Source organism: Oryzias melastigma, linkage group LG8 (assembly GCF_002922805.2).
Source record: "Oryzias melastigma strain HK-1 linkage group LG8, ASM292280v2, whole genome shotgun sequence".
NCBI classification, from domain to species: domain Eukaryota; kingdom Metazoa; phylum Chordata; class Actinopteri; order Beloniformes; family Adrianichthyidae; genus Oryzias; species Oryzias melastigma.
Window position 1 is genome coordinate 9,431,711 of NC_050519.1, and position 15,838 is coordinate 9,447,548.

Here is a 15,838-nt window from a genome sequence, read left to right on the forward strand (position 1 = left end):
CTACGCTCAAACTCTGCCTTGTCTCTCATGGATTACTCTCTGGTTTCCATGGGATTTTAGCATAAACACTGAAGCTTGTGGAAAAATCTTGGGTGTTTAGGAGGAAACAAAAACTTCAGTGATTTTTTTTTTTTTCTTTCACTTTTAGAAGCATTTCCCCGTTGTTGGTTTCTGTTTTATTGGAGTTCTTGAATGGATTACAAGATGCATGCCAACTCAAACGATTTGTTGGATTTTCAAAAACTGGATGCCCTTCTGGAAAAAATTGCCCATTCAGTCTCTGTGAAAAGGTAATATTATGAAGCAAAGCAGACTCACCTACATAATTTTAATAAATATAATGCTTATATAGTCCTAACTATTCTACGAAACTTGAATGGTTAATGTGAACCCTTATTCAATAAGCCCATGAGAAAAAAAAAGTTTAGGACAGCCTGCGGTCATGATTCTTGAGACCATCATGTGGTTAGCACAATGTCATGTTTAACTTAGTTCATCTCAGTTTGTTGTACGTCTTCAGTGCTTTGTTGAGAATAGTTCTATATATCATGCTATTGGATAATAGTTCTATATGAGTGAGAATAGTAGAATTCCAGATTTGAACCCTGAAGCCACAGACTTACCTCCTGGTGAGAACTGATGTTGGTGGGAGGATTCCAAAAAACAGTGGGACTGTGTGTGTGTGGCAGCAGCAGTAGAAATGTCTGTTGGGAGGGTTGGGTTTACTCTAACTGGTTGGAACTATTAAGAGCGGATGTGATTCTTTTCTTCCTGGAGATGCCTGACTCATGGTTTGTCTATTTGAGTCAGCTTTTGAGCTCACTCACTGATGTGTGCTGAGTTTATAATCAGTACAAGAGAAACACAGTTGGTTGCAAGCTTAAGCTGAGTTACAGGAAACATACATTTAGAAAAAAAGAAAAAATATTTTTGTGTGTTTATGTACATATCTCACTCTCTGAAACTTATGAACAGCCAAGTTGACAATTGCAAAACTACAATTGGTAGCAGTAATATTTGCTAAATATACAAATGTATATTAGGGTAAACAGTTAATGCATGTGATACATTCGTTGAAACTTAAAGAGTTAAGCCTTTCATGGTAAGCTTAACTCCTTCAAATTGTTTGTCCCGACAAGATTTATCCATATATGACAAAACAAAAATAAAAACAGTATGCTGTATAAATGGAGAAGTCATACTTTCCCTGATCACTCTACTCAATTTCATTTTTTTCCTTTCTTTCTTTCATTGTTATTTGTTTAAAAAAATGTAAAGGACTTTCTTTCCCCCATTTAATTATTTAAGAGAATACAAAGCAAATTTGGCTTTTATGATAAACACATTCTTTTATCCTATTCAGTAGCTTTAATATGTTTGTTGAAGCCTTTGTTTAATAAATTGGAAGATAGCAATAACAAAGAATAGTCTATTTTGTTCATAGTAAAAGTTGTAGGAAAATGAGAAATTCTAATGAATCTGAAATACAGTAACCATTTCAAAACACTACTGTTTGACATGTGAAAATATTTACTCTCGTCTTCAACCAGTTTGATCCCTTATATTTGCAACTGCAAATTTTTAGACACAAACCCTTGGTTTCAGCTAAGCACCTGCACATATTTTATTTATTTATTTAACCATTATTTAACCAGGAAAAAAAATCCCATTGAGATCCATTGATCTTTTTTTCAAGGGAGTCCCGGTCAAGAGGCAAAAATTACACACACTCAAAACAGGTCATAGAATTGAAACACCCTAAATAGAAATAAATATGATGAAATAAAACAGAATAAAATACAGTAATTAATTAAAAACAGGTACAGATTATTCATTTTGTTTCCAGGTCCTTCATAATAACATCAAACAGACAAAGTTGTGAGCTTTGAAAACTGGATTGTTTTTTGGAGAAAGTTCCAGTCTGTAGGTAACCTGTATTGAAAAACCCCCTTTCCTTTTTCTGTCTGAACACTCGGGACAGACAACAGGTAGATGCCCTGAGACCAGAGAGCATAAGGTCCATCAGATCTGCACTGCAGAGCCACACTCAAATATGAAGGAAGAAGTCAGAGGAGTCCCTTGTATATACATTTGTCAGTGTGTAATCCTACAAACAGCTAAAGCAGGCCAACCATCTCAGTTTTCTTTTGTTCAATTGCTTTTTAAACCATGGTCTCAGATTAAAAGCCATTTACCCCAAACTGTGGTGCAGTTGACCACTGCATTGGAGCTGCAAACAGCAGATCATTCCATTGAGTCAGATGCATTCCACTTATGTTAGGGAAGTAATCTGGCGTAAAACTTATGTCTGAGTTCAGAAAAGTTAGCTAGCTGTTTTTCGTGCTTGTTAAATAACAAAGTTAGGCTCCTGAACAGCTGATCCATTTCCATATGGGGTTTTCCACGTATATATCTGTTAATGGGACTGCTACAGTTAAGTTTCTGTCAAATCCCACTAGTGTGCAATGTGCACTCTCATTGTATTAGCCAAAAAAATACTGGCTTCTCAGAAAACTTTCCACTGCAGTCTACAGTGACTTGTTTCAATGTTAAAGGTCAAATGTTATTCCATGTCTGAGTATGTAAGCTTGGCATGGGAAGCAAAAAGAGATTTTTGTATTGACCTATGTTGGGTTCTTTAACAGTCTTCTTTTGTGTTGCATTCTAACAGTTTGATAAAGCATTCTGAAAATTCCCTTAAATATTCATGAATTGATTCAGTGTTATTTCATTATTTGGCACAGTTTTGGCAATTAATATACAATAATACACAGTGCGACAAATTTATGTGCTGCAGGACACAGATTTGCAGTATATGGTGACATTGATGACCAAATACCAATGCATTTATTAATATATATTTGTTAATAGCAAGACAGTCCTTGTAAAACCTCCCTAATAAAACCTAAAAGCGGTCCAGATTTTGGAGCGCTTTGTAGATTAAGACCGTACTCTTTACATTTTAGCTTCTGGTCAATTTTTATTTGTGTATTTTGAAATGTCTTGCAAAAGGCAATGCATGTAGCACCACAACTATGAGCATGGCTCAGTGTCAGCCAGACCAACTGCAATGATAAGATTCATCAATAAAGGAGTTTTAAGTCTGACTTTAAAGATAGAGAGGGTGTATTCCACTGAAACAGATAAACAGAGTTAGCTCCACTAGAGAGGAGAAGACTCTACCTCCAATTCCATATTTGGGAATTCTATGCAAATCTAGTGATCAAATATAATTCAGACATAGTAGAAACTAGTGTTCTGTTTCACAAACACAAAACAATGAGGTCTTATAAGACTGAGTTTGCCCATTTTAGCTTTACTTGTTTAAAATAAAAAAAACGGTTTGGTAGCTTTTGTCCCTTTTTCATTGACATTGTTTGCTTATTGTTTACAATTTTATAAACTGATTTCTGAGGTTGGGGCGAGATTACCCTGCATGAATTGTCTGAAGTTTCATGTATAAAACTGATTTTGTTGCCGTCATATTTTTTTTTAGGTAGGTAAACTGCCATGGTGTGATTTGCTCACTGTGGTTTGATTTTTCTTATTGTTGAAACTTTTACCTACAGTCATTCTAATTTTAAAATTTACAGAAACACTTGAGTTTGAATTGATCTGTATTTTCAGGGATAAATATTCCAGCAATGTGAACTCTTTTTTAATGTTTGCTTTAAATACGTTTTTAATAGCGTTTTTAATAACTTTAAAAGTGTCAAAGCGAGAATGGGGGCATTTTATTTAGCTTTACTTTTATTAATTGTTTTTAACTATCATTTTCAAAAGAAAAGCAAAATTGTGTTTTGAATACATATCACATTTGATGCCCATGTATATCATTAGAATTAAAAAAAATTACCTCAAAAACATGGAAGCCCTGAAGGTATTTAAAAACACAATATAATCTGAGCATTAAACACAGTTTTATTGCAAAACAATCCTTTTATAAAACTGAAGATTAATTGTGGTAGAATTAAAATAACTATTTGCATTATATTTCAATTGTCCTATATTCAAAGTTTAAGTAATGAACAGTCTACTTTTTGACATGCAACATTCTGGGATTTCCTCAAACCTTATTCCTGGTTATTTTTTGTATCCTGCAACAAAGGCTGCTGTGATTTCGCTTACACACATGTCAAACTGTTGTCTTTGAAGGGCTGCTGTCCTATTAGTGTTTTCACTAACTTTGTTCTCGCATCTTTTTATTGAAAAACACACCTGATCCAGGTAATTGGCTGCAAGTAGGAGCAGTATTATCTTAAAGAAATACATTTGCCCTGACAGGACACTGGCTCATGACTTGATACTGGCTAAGAATGAGTTTTGATTTCACCCAAAAGTATTCAAATTAGACTGATACTTTTTTCCCTTGGTCACTATTCAAACATGTTGATTAGCTTTCTAGAGCGTGGGTGTTTTTAGGAATGAAAGGGATTGATCATGGGGTTTAAAGTGACTCATCAATATTCTGATTAGTCACATATGCATACAATATGTTTTATCTGTTGCTATCCTGTATTAGTGGTACAAGACTGGCTTGTTTTTCACAATGTTTCTTTCTTAAGTAGCAAACACACAAGAGTACACACCCTTTTTTGCTATTCATTCTCTTGAGTTTGTCCAGCAAAACAATGTTAAAAATACTTTGACACTAAATGTACTCAATTGACTTCAGGCAAGATATGTTCAATTGTTTAGAAAGTATCTTTATGTTTCTGACTTCTGACTAAATCATAATATTAAATGTTCATAAGTTAAACATTGTTCCACATTTCCACATAATGTAATCTTAGTGTGGTTTAATTCAAAAATTTTAAATCACATAGTTTCTGAAATTTTGCTTTTTTTTTTTTTTTTTTTACAGAAAAACATTTAATTAGAAAGCATGTCAGATAAAGCTGGTATTTGGTTGTTACACAGAAGAGTATAGTGACTTTGCTATGTCCTGGAGTTAGTCTGTGATATGTGTAATGTCATGTGATGGATGGGCTACTGTTTTCTCTGTCCAGAGAGTCTAGTGACGAGTGCAATGGGATCAGCGGTGCTCTGTCAGTGGAGTCTGTGTCGGGGCCAAGACTGAACTGGTGTCCTGCCAACACCACTGCCCCTGCTCCTGCTCCAGCTCCAGCTTCTTCTCCAGGGCTTGAACCCACACCCCTACCTTTTAGAATGGGGGACGGCCTGGAAACAGCACAGATGTCGGGCAGCAGCCAGGGGCAGGCCCAGCAAGGAGGCAATCCCCCACCTCCAGAGTACATCAACCCCAACAGGCCAAAGCGCCAGACTAATCAGCTGCAGTACCTACTGAAAGTGGTGGTGAAAGCTCTGTGGAAACACCAGTTTTCTTGGCCTTTTCAAGCACCAGTGGATGCAATTAAACTGAACCTGCCTGTAAGTACTGTCAACATACAAACTTTTGGATAAAATACATTAAAAACATGATCACGTTTACACTGTTAAACATTTAGAAGTAATTATGTTCATTGACTGTAGAGCTCTTGCACTTAAAATCGAACCCACTCAAACTGCCCGCCATATACCTGAAGCTACTTAAAGTTGTCATCCAAAAGAGAGTTTCACAAATCAGTATAGTTGTCTTATTGATGCCCTATGAAGGGCAAAACTCAGACCCTGATTGACATAAAAGCAGATTGTGATAGTCTAGATCAGTGATCCCCAACCCTCGAACCATGAACCAGTATTGGTCTGTGGGACAGTTGATACCGGGCTGCAGAGAAAACAAAACTGTCTGCATTTCTTTCTGTTTTATTTATAATCTGATTGTGAAGGAAGTTATAATGGGGAAAAGCTACTGGATTTTGCCAACCACATCTAACTTAATCTTGAGTTATGTCAAGTCACTCGGTCATATGTCAAAGTAAATCCTTAAAGTGACTGGTCCACCGCTACATTGAAACTCCCAAGCAAGCAAAATTATTAAAAGTGATGCTGTTAGTAAAGTTGCTCAAACTTTGGATTCACATTTATTATTATTATATTTAGAAAAGACCACTTTTCATTATTTTTTTATTATTTTTTTTTGTATCTGTCACTCCTTAACATTTATGGGTTAAGGGAAAATCCACGATATAACACATTTTAATGGTTTCTATACAAAATCTAGTGTAACAAAAAAGTTTAAACCAACAGCAGATATTTTACAGAGGATGAAAATAAACTTTACCCTCAAAAGCTATGGATAACCGGAAGTTAAAAAAAATTGGACACCCACTTCAGTTCGTGAAAAGATTGCCTGACATTAAATCGGTTTGGAGACCACTAATTTAAATCATTGTTAATTTTACAGTAGTAATTTATTATGAGTTTGCATGCTGTAAGATTATGCTCTAAATTGGTTTAGTATAAATGTTAGTATCATAGCAATGCAATGTTGATGTGTTATGTTGCTTTAATGAAGCATTTTTCCAGACATTATGTAATAACTCAGGTGACAAGCAATGAAAAATGAATATTTTTGTTTATTTAAAAATTGAGTTATACTACCACATACATAAAAGTAAATTCTTAATTTGATTTTTATTTTAACGCAATTTATGTACAAAATGAATAAAAGCCTTTTTGTCATACAGATTTTCTGTCTATAAAGTCTAAATTTGCATTTATGTTTCAGGACTATTATACAATAATCCATACTCCTATGGACTTGGGAACAATCAAAAAACGACTCGAGAACAGTTACTACTGGAATGCGCAAGAATGTATCCAAGACTTCAACACAATGTTTACCAACTGCTATATATACAACAAGGTAACAAGTCATACACTGAAGTAGCTGCTGCTGTATAATGATAGTGCATTTTGGTTAAAAAAAAATTGTCTCCCCCTGCAGCCTGGAGATGACATAGTTTTAATGGCTGAGGCTCTTGAGAAGGTGTTCCTCCAGAAAGTTTCTGAAATGCCTCAGGAAGAAATAGAAATTGTTGTAATGACAGGAAAAGGACGTGGACGGGGCCGCAGAGATGGGGGTACGTTTTTTTTTTTTTCTCTCCCAGTTTATTTTGTGAGATATCCAAATTATTAAATTCTACTGTTGTAACATTAAGGTCTAAACTTGAAACCAGGGGGCATCATCGACTCTCCATCCACAACCCCTCACACACGTGGTCTGTCGAGCCTGCCAACGCCCCCGCAGTCTCGAGGACCAGCACAGGGCCCGCCTTCGCTACCTCCCCAGCCTTTATTACAAGCCCTGCCACCCCATGTGCCCTCAACGTTACCAAGCCACGCACCACAGCTCGGAGCTCCGTACTCCATGAGCCAACTGGACTGTGCTCCTCAGCTTCCTAACATGATTTCTGTGCCTCTCGCTGGTCAGACCTCTCTTCCCCCTGCATCCATCCAGGGGCCTGCCCCAATATTGCAAACTCCTGTAACTATGACCAAAGTGAGTGTGATTTATGCACTGAACTGTTTGTGTAAGCTATATATTAATCAAACTGACTGATTTTCTTTTCTCCTTGTTTTCCTCCTGTTGATGGATTTCCTGCTAACCAGCAAAGAAAGAGCCAAAAAAGGAAAGCAGATACAACAACACCTACAGCAAATGACCAACTGAATGAATCCTCACCAGCAGAATCAAAGTCTGGGAAGACGCTACCGAGGCGGGAAAGTGCCCGACCCACAAAACTGATGAAGAAAGATGCTCCAGACTCTCAGCATCACATAGGCATGGGAACAGGACTTGGTAGTACTAGTGGAGGTCTTAGTCCCAAACCACAGGATCAGCTTGGTTACTGCGCTGCTCTGGTCAGGGACATGCTTTCCAAAAAGCATGCTGCCTATGCCTGGCCATTCTACAAACCTGTTGATGTGGATGCGCTTGGTTTACATGATTATCATGACATCATTAAGCATCCAATGGACCTCAGCACCATCAAGGTGTGTCCAAAACTGCAGTTTATTCAGCAGTTACACAGATGTTGGGAAAATTGTTTTTGCATAATGCAAAGTAATCTATAACCTTGTTTATAACCAATTAGGCCAAGTTGGAGAACAGGCAATACCGGGAGCCCCAGGAGTTTGCAGCTGACGTACGGTTAATGTTTTCAAATTGCTACAAATACAATCCACCAGACCATGAGGTGGTAGCCATGGCACGCAAACTACAGGTACATATAACATATGTCTTTTTCTTTTGGGTTACATTCCTACATAGAAATGCAAAATATGGGATTTTGATTTGAAATTAAGAATTTCGTTTTCACAAAGTTTTTTACAAAAATAAATTTTCATCCCATATAGTCTAAGTTAAAACTTCCACAAATCAGACTTATCGCTTTATTAATTAGCAAACTAGAATCAGAAAACAATATCACCAGAGGCTTTTAGTCAAATGCTCAAGTCTGTTTTATGACAATTCAAGTAAAATGAATGACCAACAAAATCTAAAACATAAAACATCAGTTTTGATCATTTGGAAACAGTTGTTCATTACAAAAAGCCTAATTGTAACATTTTAAAACATAATTTTATCTCTTGTAATCAGTTTTTATTTTGCTGTGTCTCTTAATATATTTTTTTACAGAGTGACCTTAATAAATCAAATGTTATAACCTGTCTGTTGTTTTCCAGGATGTTTTTGAGATGCGTTTCGCTAAGATGCCAGATGAGCCTGAAAGCAAACCTATAGTTCCGGTCCAAGCCCCAGCTCCAACTCTTCACCACCCCGCTCCTGTAAAACCTCAACCCCCTTTGGCCCACGTTCCCTCATCTTCAGACAGCTCAAGTGACTCGTCCTCAGAGTCGGAGTCTTCTACAGATGACCCCGAAGAGGAGAGAGCTCAGAGGTTGGCAGAGCTTCAGGAGCAGGTCAGTGCTCAATAGTAGTTTCAGGATCCCAGTTCTACTCTGAAACTTTGCTGAGATTTGTTGTCGTCTCTCCAAACAGCTGAAGGCTGTCCACGAGCAGTTGGCCGCCCTGTCGCAACCACAAGCCAGCAAACCAAAGAGAAAAGAGAAGGAGAAGAAAGATAAGAAAAAAGACAAACATAAGAAAAAGGGCAGCATGCCGAGTCTTGTAGATGAGATCCAGGATCCTATGCCTGTTTCACAACTGTCCAAGAAAACAAAGACTATTAACATTAGCAAAGAGATCGTTTCCAAGAAAAAAGCAAGGTGAGTTTAAAACGTTTTATCATTTCAAGAGTGTTGTTTTGAAAAATCAATGAATTTAAATCAAACCAATTTTAGAAAATTGATTAGAAGTAGCAAAAATCTGCTTTCAATCAGTTTAAATTGAAAAAAATCCTATTAATTGCAACTTCTATTTAGGCAATCGAAATTCTCAAGAGCTCAACCACAATAAACAAATGAAGCATTTTCAAGCGCTGAATTTTAGTTAGATCGCTGATTTCTGTCTTTGAGTTGTATATGTTCACCTGCACACCACCAGAGCAGGGAGTTTGAAGGTCAAAGCTGCAGAGTTTGAATGTGTTTTTGTGCATCTCCGAGCCTCTGTAGACAAACGCTTTCACACATGCAAGGAGAGAGGAAAAGGTGATTAGCCCGGACCGCTGTGTTTATACAGAACTCAATATGTTGTCATAGGCTGTTGTGTATACACCATCTGCCAAAACAAGAGAACTTCCAGCAGAATGGGGAAGTGATTGCAGTCGCCTTTCTAGGGACAAATGCATCACACATTTCTAAGTGACTGAAAGACCGGCCTTAGGGGATTCCGTTTTAGCAGTTTATGTATAGAGATACAGCTTTTAGACATCTACATCTGGGACTTTTCACACATCTCCTTTTCTACTGAAATTCTACTTAAAATGAATGGTTATCTTGTTTTGAAAACGAGTAAAAAAAACTTTTTTTTTGTCCCTGCAGTAAAAAGGAGGTGAAAAATAATCATCCTTCCAGCCTTCAACCAGTTCCCAGCCTTGAGGAGGATCTTGGATCATTAGTTTCAGGGGAAAAGTGCAAACCCATGACTTATGAAGAGAAGAGGCAGCTGAGCCTGGACATCAACAAGCTTCCTGGTGACAAGCTTGGCCGTGTAGTACATATTATCCAATCCAGAGAGCCCTCGCTTAAGAACTCAAACCCAGATGAGATTGAGATTGACTTTGAAACACTGAAGCCCTCTACTCTGCGGGAACTGGAGAGATATGTGTCTACATGCCTCAAAAAGAAGAAAAAGACAACAGGTTAGATTTCAACTGAAGCAAAGATGGTTGTTTATGTTCAACAAGTTACCAAAATTTATTTTCAGATAAACCATTAACAGAACTTAATATTTTTGTAGTCGAAAAGACTGTTGAATCCATGGCTACTTCAAAGAAGGCTGGCTCTTCTTCAGAGAGTAGTGGCTCCAGCTCAGACAGTGAAGCTGAGGGAACAGGTGAGCTTCTGCAAAGAGAACACTTCGTGTTCCTCTTCTGTCAGTTCGTCGCCTCCCTATGCAAAACAAAACTCAATTTTCTTTGTTTCAGGAACAATAAAACAGCAGAAAAAGAAGACTCAGTCTGTGAAGGAGGGGAAAAAGGCACATCCTCACACTCAGATGGGGCCTGCTCAGGCCGGGCTTCAGCCTCAAGCCCCGCCCCCTCAGCCCAGCAGTCAGATGAAGCAGCAGCGTCAGCCATCTCCAGAGGCCTTCATGGCACCCCCACCTGTTGCTCCACTAGCGTCTTCCCAACTACTAGAAAGTAACTTTGAGACCCTTCCACAGTTCAACCAGCCCCTCCTGCTGATGAACAATACCGGAAATTCTTCATCACCTGCCCCTCCACATTTAAATCCCCATTCAGCTGGGCCAGTTTCCCCTGAGACGCATCCTTTCCTTAACCAGCATCCCATCCTTCCCTCCCCAGGTAGGAGCAAATGCATGGGATGTTTTTTTTATTGGTTTAATAGTTTAATACTTAAGTCTTTCTTTCTGTTTTTTTCCTGCTGTTGCAAGACAAAGATTAGATTTGTGAAAGTACACTAGAAAATGTTATTTCACCATCAGAATGTTTTTATTTTTTAAGTTTTCCAAATAAAACACATTGGATTATTTCACTTTAGCATTTTATATTTTTGCAAATGATAAGATCAACCTTTTTTTCTGTTTTCTGGGTCTGCTAGCCCTCCACAGCTCCATGCCTCAGCAGCCGTCTCGACCGAGTAACAAGGCAGCACCTCTTCATCCCAAACCCCCTCAGCAGCAGCAGCAGCAGCCTGCAGCTCCACAGCAGCAGCCAACTCTACAACCGCAGCAGCAGCTCCAGCCTCAGTCAGCGCCGCCCCCCCAACACCAGCTACCAGCTCAAATCCTACACCCCCCTCAACCCATCCACCAACGGCCCCTGTCCCCCCCAACACTAACACCTCAAGGCTTGCTGTCTTCTCAGCCTCCCCAGCTGCTGTTGGAGGATGACGAAGAACCGACTACGCCTATGCAGTTATACCTACAGCAGTTGCAGCAAGCTCATCAGCCTCAGACTTTGCAGTCACTGCAGGCGCAGGTTCGACAGCAACAGACACAAAAACAGCATTCAGGGCAGGCGTCCCTTCTGCAGTCTGCCCAGGGACAAACTCAACTCTCCTCTCAGACTTCGCTGCCTTCTGCACAGCTCCCCGTTCAGCCCCAGCCTCTGCCCACATCCTTACATCAGGCTCTACCCCCACAGATCTCATTGCACCAAGGGCGCCACCTACAACACACGCAGCAGCAGCAGCCACCACCGTCACAGCCACATCAAGTGAACTTCCAGCAGGGTTCTGGACACTCTGTTTTGTCCCAAGTGTCCCAAAACAAGTCCTTAATGCCCCCCAGCAAAACCCAGCAGATCATTCAGCATCAGCAGCCATCCCCTCGACCAATCAAGGCTGACCCATACAGCGCAGGTTTGTTGAGGGTTTATGTGGACCCGTTTGGATGTTTGGACATTCCTGACTCCCTGATCTTTCTTGACAGCTCACATAAGGGACAACCCATCCCCTCTCATGATGCATTCTCCGCAGCTGCCTCAGTATCCACCCGTGTCTCACCCGTCTCCACCTCACAACATGCAGCCCAAAAAGGTGAGATCTCTTGATAAGCTCAGGCACATACCCTGTAGCGAGGGGTAAAAGTAAGTGTGTTGACTCTGAATATGTGTGCTTGATACCCAGCAGAGGTCCTCTGGAAGCCAAGGTGGAGTCAAGGAGGAGAAACTTCCTCCATCACCAATGGTTAAAGAACAGTTTAACCCTGCAATGAGACCAGAGCACCACAAACATCCTGAAAGCAAGCCCAGTCAGCCGAGCCACAGTCAGCAAAGTAAGAGGTTTTTCTCATTCAAGATGTCCGTCCAAAATCTGTAAGAAATACTAAGGAAATTCAACACTTGTGTTTGCTTTGGTCAGATGTGAAGTCCATCGACAGTTCAAGGCCTGTCATCCGCACATCTGAGCCGAGCGGCCCCCCGCCCTCCCTACAGGACAAAGATAAATTCAAGCACGAGTCCAAGACATCATCTGCCCCCAAAAAGGTACAGGTGCGTACCAGAGTTTCGATTTTCATTATTAAAGATGTTTTTCAAAGTATTCCATCTTGCAGCATCCCATAATGTTTCTGTTTCATCAGGACGTGAAACTGAAGAACATGTGCTCCTGGGCCAGCCTGGCCCAAAAGTCAACATCCACCACATCATCTGCGGTGAAGTCCTCCAGCGACAGCTTTGAGCAGTTCCGCCGAGTTGCTCGAGAGAAAGAGGAGCGGGAGAAGGCGCTGAAGGCTCAGGCCGAGCAGGCGGAAAAGGACAGACTACGCAGGGAGCAGGACAAACTGCGGTAAGAGGAACCGTGTCAGTTTTTACCAGGGAGACTCTTCTGACGTGCAAAAATTAATTCTTCATATTTAACTATTTCTATGAAGCTGCACCTCGTCTGGAAAGATCCTCCATTTGCTGTTTATTCCTAAACATTTTTCTATCTGATGCAGTTTTTCCTATGAGACTCGAGGGATTCAAACAAGCAGCCTAATCGATCTGAATGCTTTTCAGAGGTCGAGATGACGAGGACGTGATGGAGCCGACCAGGAGGGTGCACGAGGAGCCCCGCCGGCGTCTGGAGCAGACGCATGTCCAGCCTCCTTTGCATCAACCACAGCAGCTGCAGGTGCAGCAGGAGGCCCAACCAACTGTGGTTCAGCAATCCCCGCAGCCACCCACGCCACCCCAACCATCCTCACAGAACTCTCTTGACCAACAGAGGGAGCTAGCGCGGCGGAAAGAGCAGGAGAGGAGGCGGCGTGAAGCGGTGAGACGACTGTTTTATTAAGAAGTTCTGTGAAATGCTTTGCAGTACGATTTCTTCAGGTTAACATCTTTAGGAATTCATGAATAGTTATGTAAAGTTGTTAGAATCTATAGTCTTACATTTTGTGCTCATCAGAGGCTGATTTGTTTTTTTTTTCCAGATGGCGGCAACAATTGACATGAATTTTCAAAGTGACTTGATGGCTATCTTTGAAGAGAACCTGTTTTGAAGAATGGAGGAAATGAAACAACTGCAAAAACACAAAAATTAGGAAAAAAACAAACGTGACAGATGGCATAAAGCTCCTTAGGTCAGATCTGGTGACCCCTCACCGCAAAGGGCTGTGGACTCTGGTGGTCCCGACTCACGTTGACCTCATGAACACTCTCGTGGAGGAATTCTTGTCATTTTGGATCTTTTCTTAAGGATTTAGCACTGCTAGCCTAACATCCAAAAAGCAAGAGAAGGACCCCTGTTGGCACAGCTGCCTTAGTCATTGCCTGATTTCCTACCTGTGCATGGGCCGGAGGAGAAACATCCCAATGAAGAGGAAAATGCTCTGATGTTCTGACAGCCTGAGCAGATATCTTTTGACTCTGCCAGATATCTGAAAGTAAGGAAAAAAAAGACTTTTAGTTGAGGATTTGCTTGTTTTAAGTCATCGAATTTTTTTAAGGGGGAGGTCAGTTTGCATACTGTAAATCATGTATATTTCTCGGCAGAGAAGTTAGTTTGCCTTACACCTTTTTCTTAAACAGACGTGTTCTATGATCTGCACAAACCAATAACATTTGCATACAGAAATAGAAACGTGCAGAAACGTTTTTTTCCATCTTATTGTATCCACTGTAAAAAGTATTTTCTAATGCTACAATAATTGTTTATTTTGGATCTTTCTTCTTTTCCACCGTGGCTCTTTGAGCTGTCACGCTGACACTCCACCACTGAGATTTATGCCAAATTACCCCGACTTTCTTCAAAATAACTTCCTTTAAAACACAGTTGGGGAGAAATGTGAATATAAATATATGCATTAGGATTGCTCCAGTGGTTATGAAAGACGGGATTGGTTTTCATCTCTCCTTGTTTGTCATTGGAATATCCATCAGAGAGGTGTTGGTGATAAAAGGAAGAGTTTCTGAGCCTTTCACGACCCAGCACAGGGATGGGAAGTCACTGTTGAGAAATTCCAGTCCTGTTTACAACAATCAGGTGAACCATTAGTGATGCTCTATGTGCTTCAAATGAAGGATTTCATCAGGATTCTTAAAGTTGGAAGGAGTCACACTTCTACCTGAAATAGGTTAGTTTAAATAGAAAAAAAACACAGAAGTTACTGGGACCAGACTGAGCTCTTAATTAGTTTTAGCATCAGATTCACAGGAGGCACACTGTAACAGAACAAAATAGAAAAGCAAAAAAATACAAAAGTTCAAGTAGAAAATGGTGAAAAAAAGTTTAATTTATATCTTTGTTCTTGTTTGATAATAGTAGATGTGAATTCTATTCTCAGAGACATTGTGGGAGTGGAGATGGGCTGGAATCTGAACATATCTCGTCCTCTGCTCTCGTCTATTATAGTGTTTCTCCAGTGCCTGTATTGTATTGCAATTTTCTGTTGGCTTATTTACCACTTTAAAAGGTTATAGACAAAAACCTGTCAGGAGTTTGGGGGTGGGGGGGTCCGTTGGAACAGTTTGTTTTTAAAAAAAAAAAGTGGTTAAAAAAAAGGAAAATGCACCGTTTTATATTTCACCCATTGTCAAGTTTTTGGGGAGGGGTTAAATTTAGTTTTAGCTGGAATTCAATGAGTGTACACATCTGACAACTACTTTCCCCTTTTCTCTGGACAGGTTTTAGCTAGAAATGTTTCCGCTCTGCCACACTAGTGTTTGAGTCTGGTCTGTGTGACTGTAAAGTTGGATGGCTGTGTGACTGTGCGTTGATTTTGTTCATCCTTTCTCAGTGTTTGGTGCTGGGAGGCATGTTCCTAGTGTAGATAAGCATTCTGTTGATGCGGAAAGTAAAGAAGCAAACCGTACTTCAAGACAACTCATTTATTGCCTAATTCACCTTTATAACTTTTATGATGTCTACCATGTTTGAGTATGTAATTTTATTATTCGACTGATATTGAAGCGGTATAAAAAAAGACCTTCATTCCTTTTAAGCCTTTTTTTTTTCTCATAACTGTTGGTCCTAACGTGCCATGGTTCTTCAGAGAATGTGCTGATCTGCGGCTCAGCCCAGAGTTTGCTTTATTCAGGTATTTTATTTTGTGTTACATTTGTTGTTTCGGGGCGGATTTGTTTAAACATGTTCCTCAATGTTTGTTTGGTTTGCGAATGGTCTCTTAAGGTTGTTTATTAAATATGATCATTGAATAAACTCATCTCTTTTTTAGAAAATAAAAAAAATAAATAAATGATGCTGTCTTTTTTGTGTTAAATGCCTGTTATCCATTGAGTTATGCTGTATTTAATCATTTATAAACAATTGTTAGAAATTATCATATAAAAAGCTAGAAGATTCCTATAGTAGCTGTTTTTCTATTTTAAAAAAAATATATTTTCCCCAGTGGTTTGTAAAT

The 15,838-nt window shown here is 39.6% G+C and overlaps 1 protein-coding gene across 7 annotated transcripts in view; it reads left to right on the forward strand.

Annotated features, from left to right (window-relative positions):
• brd4 (bromodomain containing 4) overlaps positions 1-15,673 on the forward strand; it is a 20,859-nt gene extending 5,186 nt beyond the window's left edge. For 2 of the 7 annotated variants that reach the window (XM_024272071.2, XM_024272072.2), the window contains exons 2-19: positions 5,010-5,391; positions 6,632-6,769; positions 6,851-6,986; positions 7,065-7,405; positions 7,516-7,899; positions 8,001-8,129; positions 8,593-8,829; positions 8,909-9,135; positions 9,850-10,169; positions 10,268-10,363; positions 10,455-10,835; positions 11,092-11,853; positions 11,924-12,030; positions 12,121-12,268; positions 12,355-12,485; positions 12,575-12,780; positions 12,993-13,248; positions 13,409-15,673. In XM_024272071.2, the coding sequence (XP_024127839.1) occupies positions 5,170-5,391; positions 6,632-6,769; positions 6,851-6,986; positions 7,065-7,405; positions 7,516-7,899; positions 8,001-8,129; positions 8,593-8,829; positions 8,909-9,135; positions 9,850-10,169; positions 10,268-10,363; positions 10,455-10,835; positions 11,092-11,853; positions 11,924-12,030; positions 12,121-12,268; positions 12,355-12,485; positions 12,575-12,780; positions 12,993-13,248; positions 13,409-13,477 (4,290 nt within the window). In that variant the 5' untranslated portion in view covers positions 5,010-5,169 and the 3' untranslated portion in view covers positions 13,478-15,673. Of the gene's footprint in view, positions 1-2; positions 291-4,641; positions 5,392-6,631; positions 6,770-6,850; positions 6,987-7,064; positions 7,406-7,515; positions 7,900-8,000; positions 8,130-8,592; positions 8,830-8,908; positions 9,136-9,849; positions 10,170-10,267; positions 10,364-10,454; positions 10,836-11,091; positions 11,854-11,923; positions 12,031-12,120; positions 12,269-12,354; positions 12,486-12,574; positions 12,781-12,992; positions 13,249-13,408 lie in introns of those variants that run through there. The other 5 variants (XM_024272067.2, XM_024272069.2, XM_024272068.2 and 2 more) reach the window with 5 other exon arrangements.
• Positions 15,674-15,838: the final 165 nt, after the last annotated feature.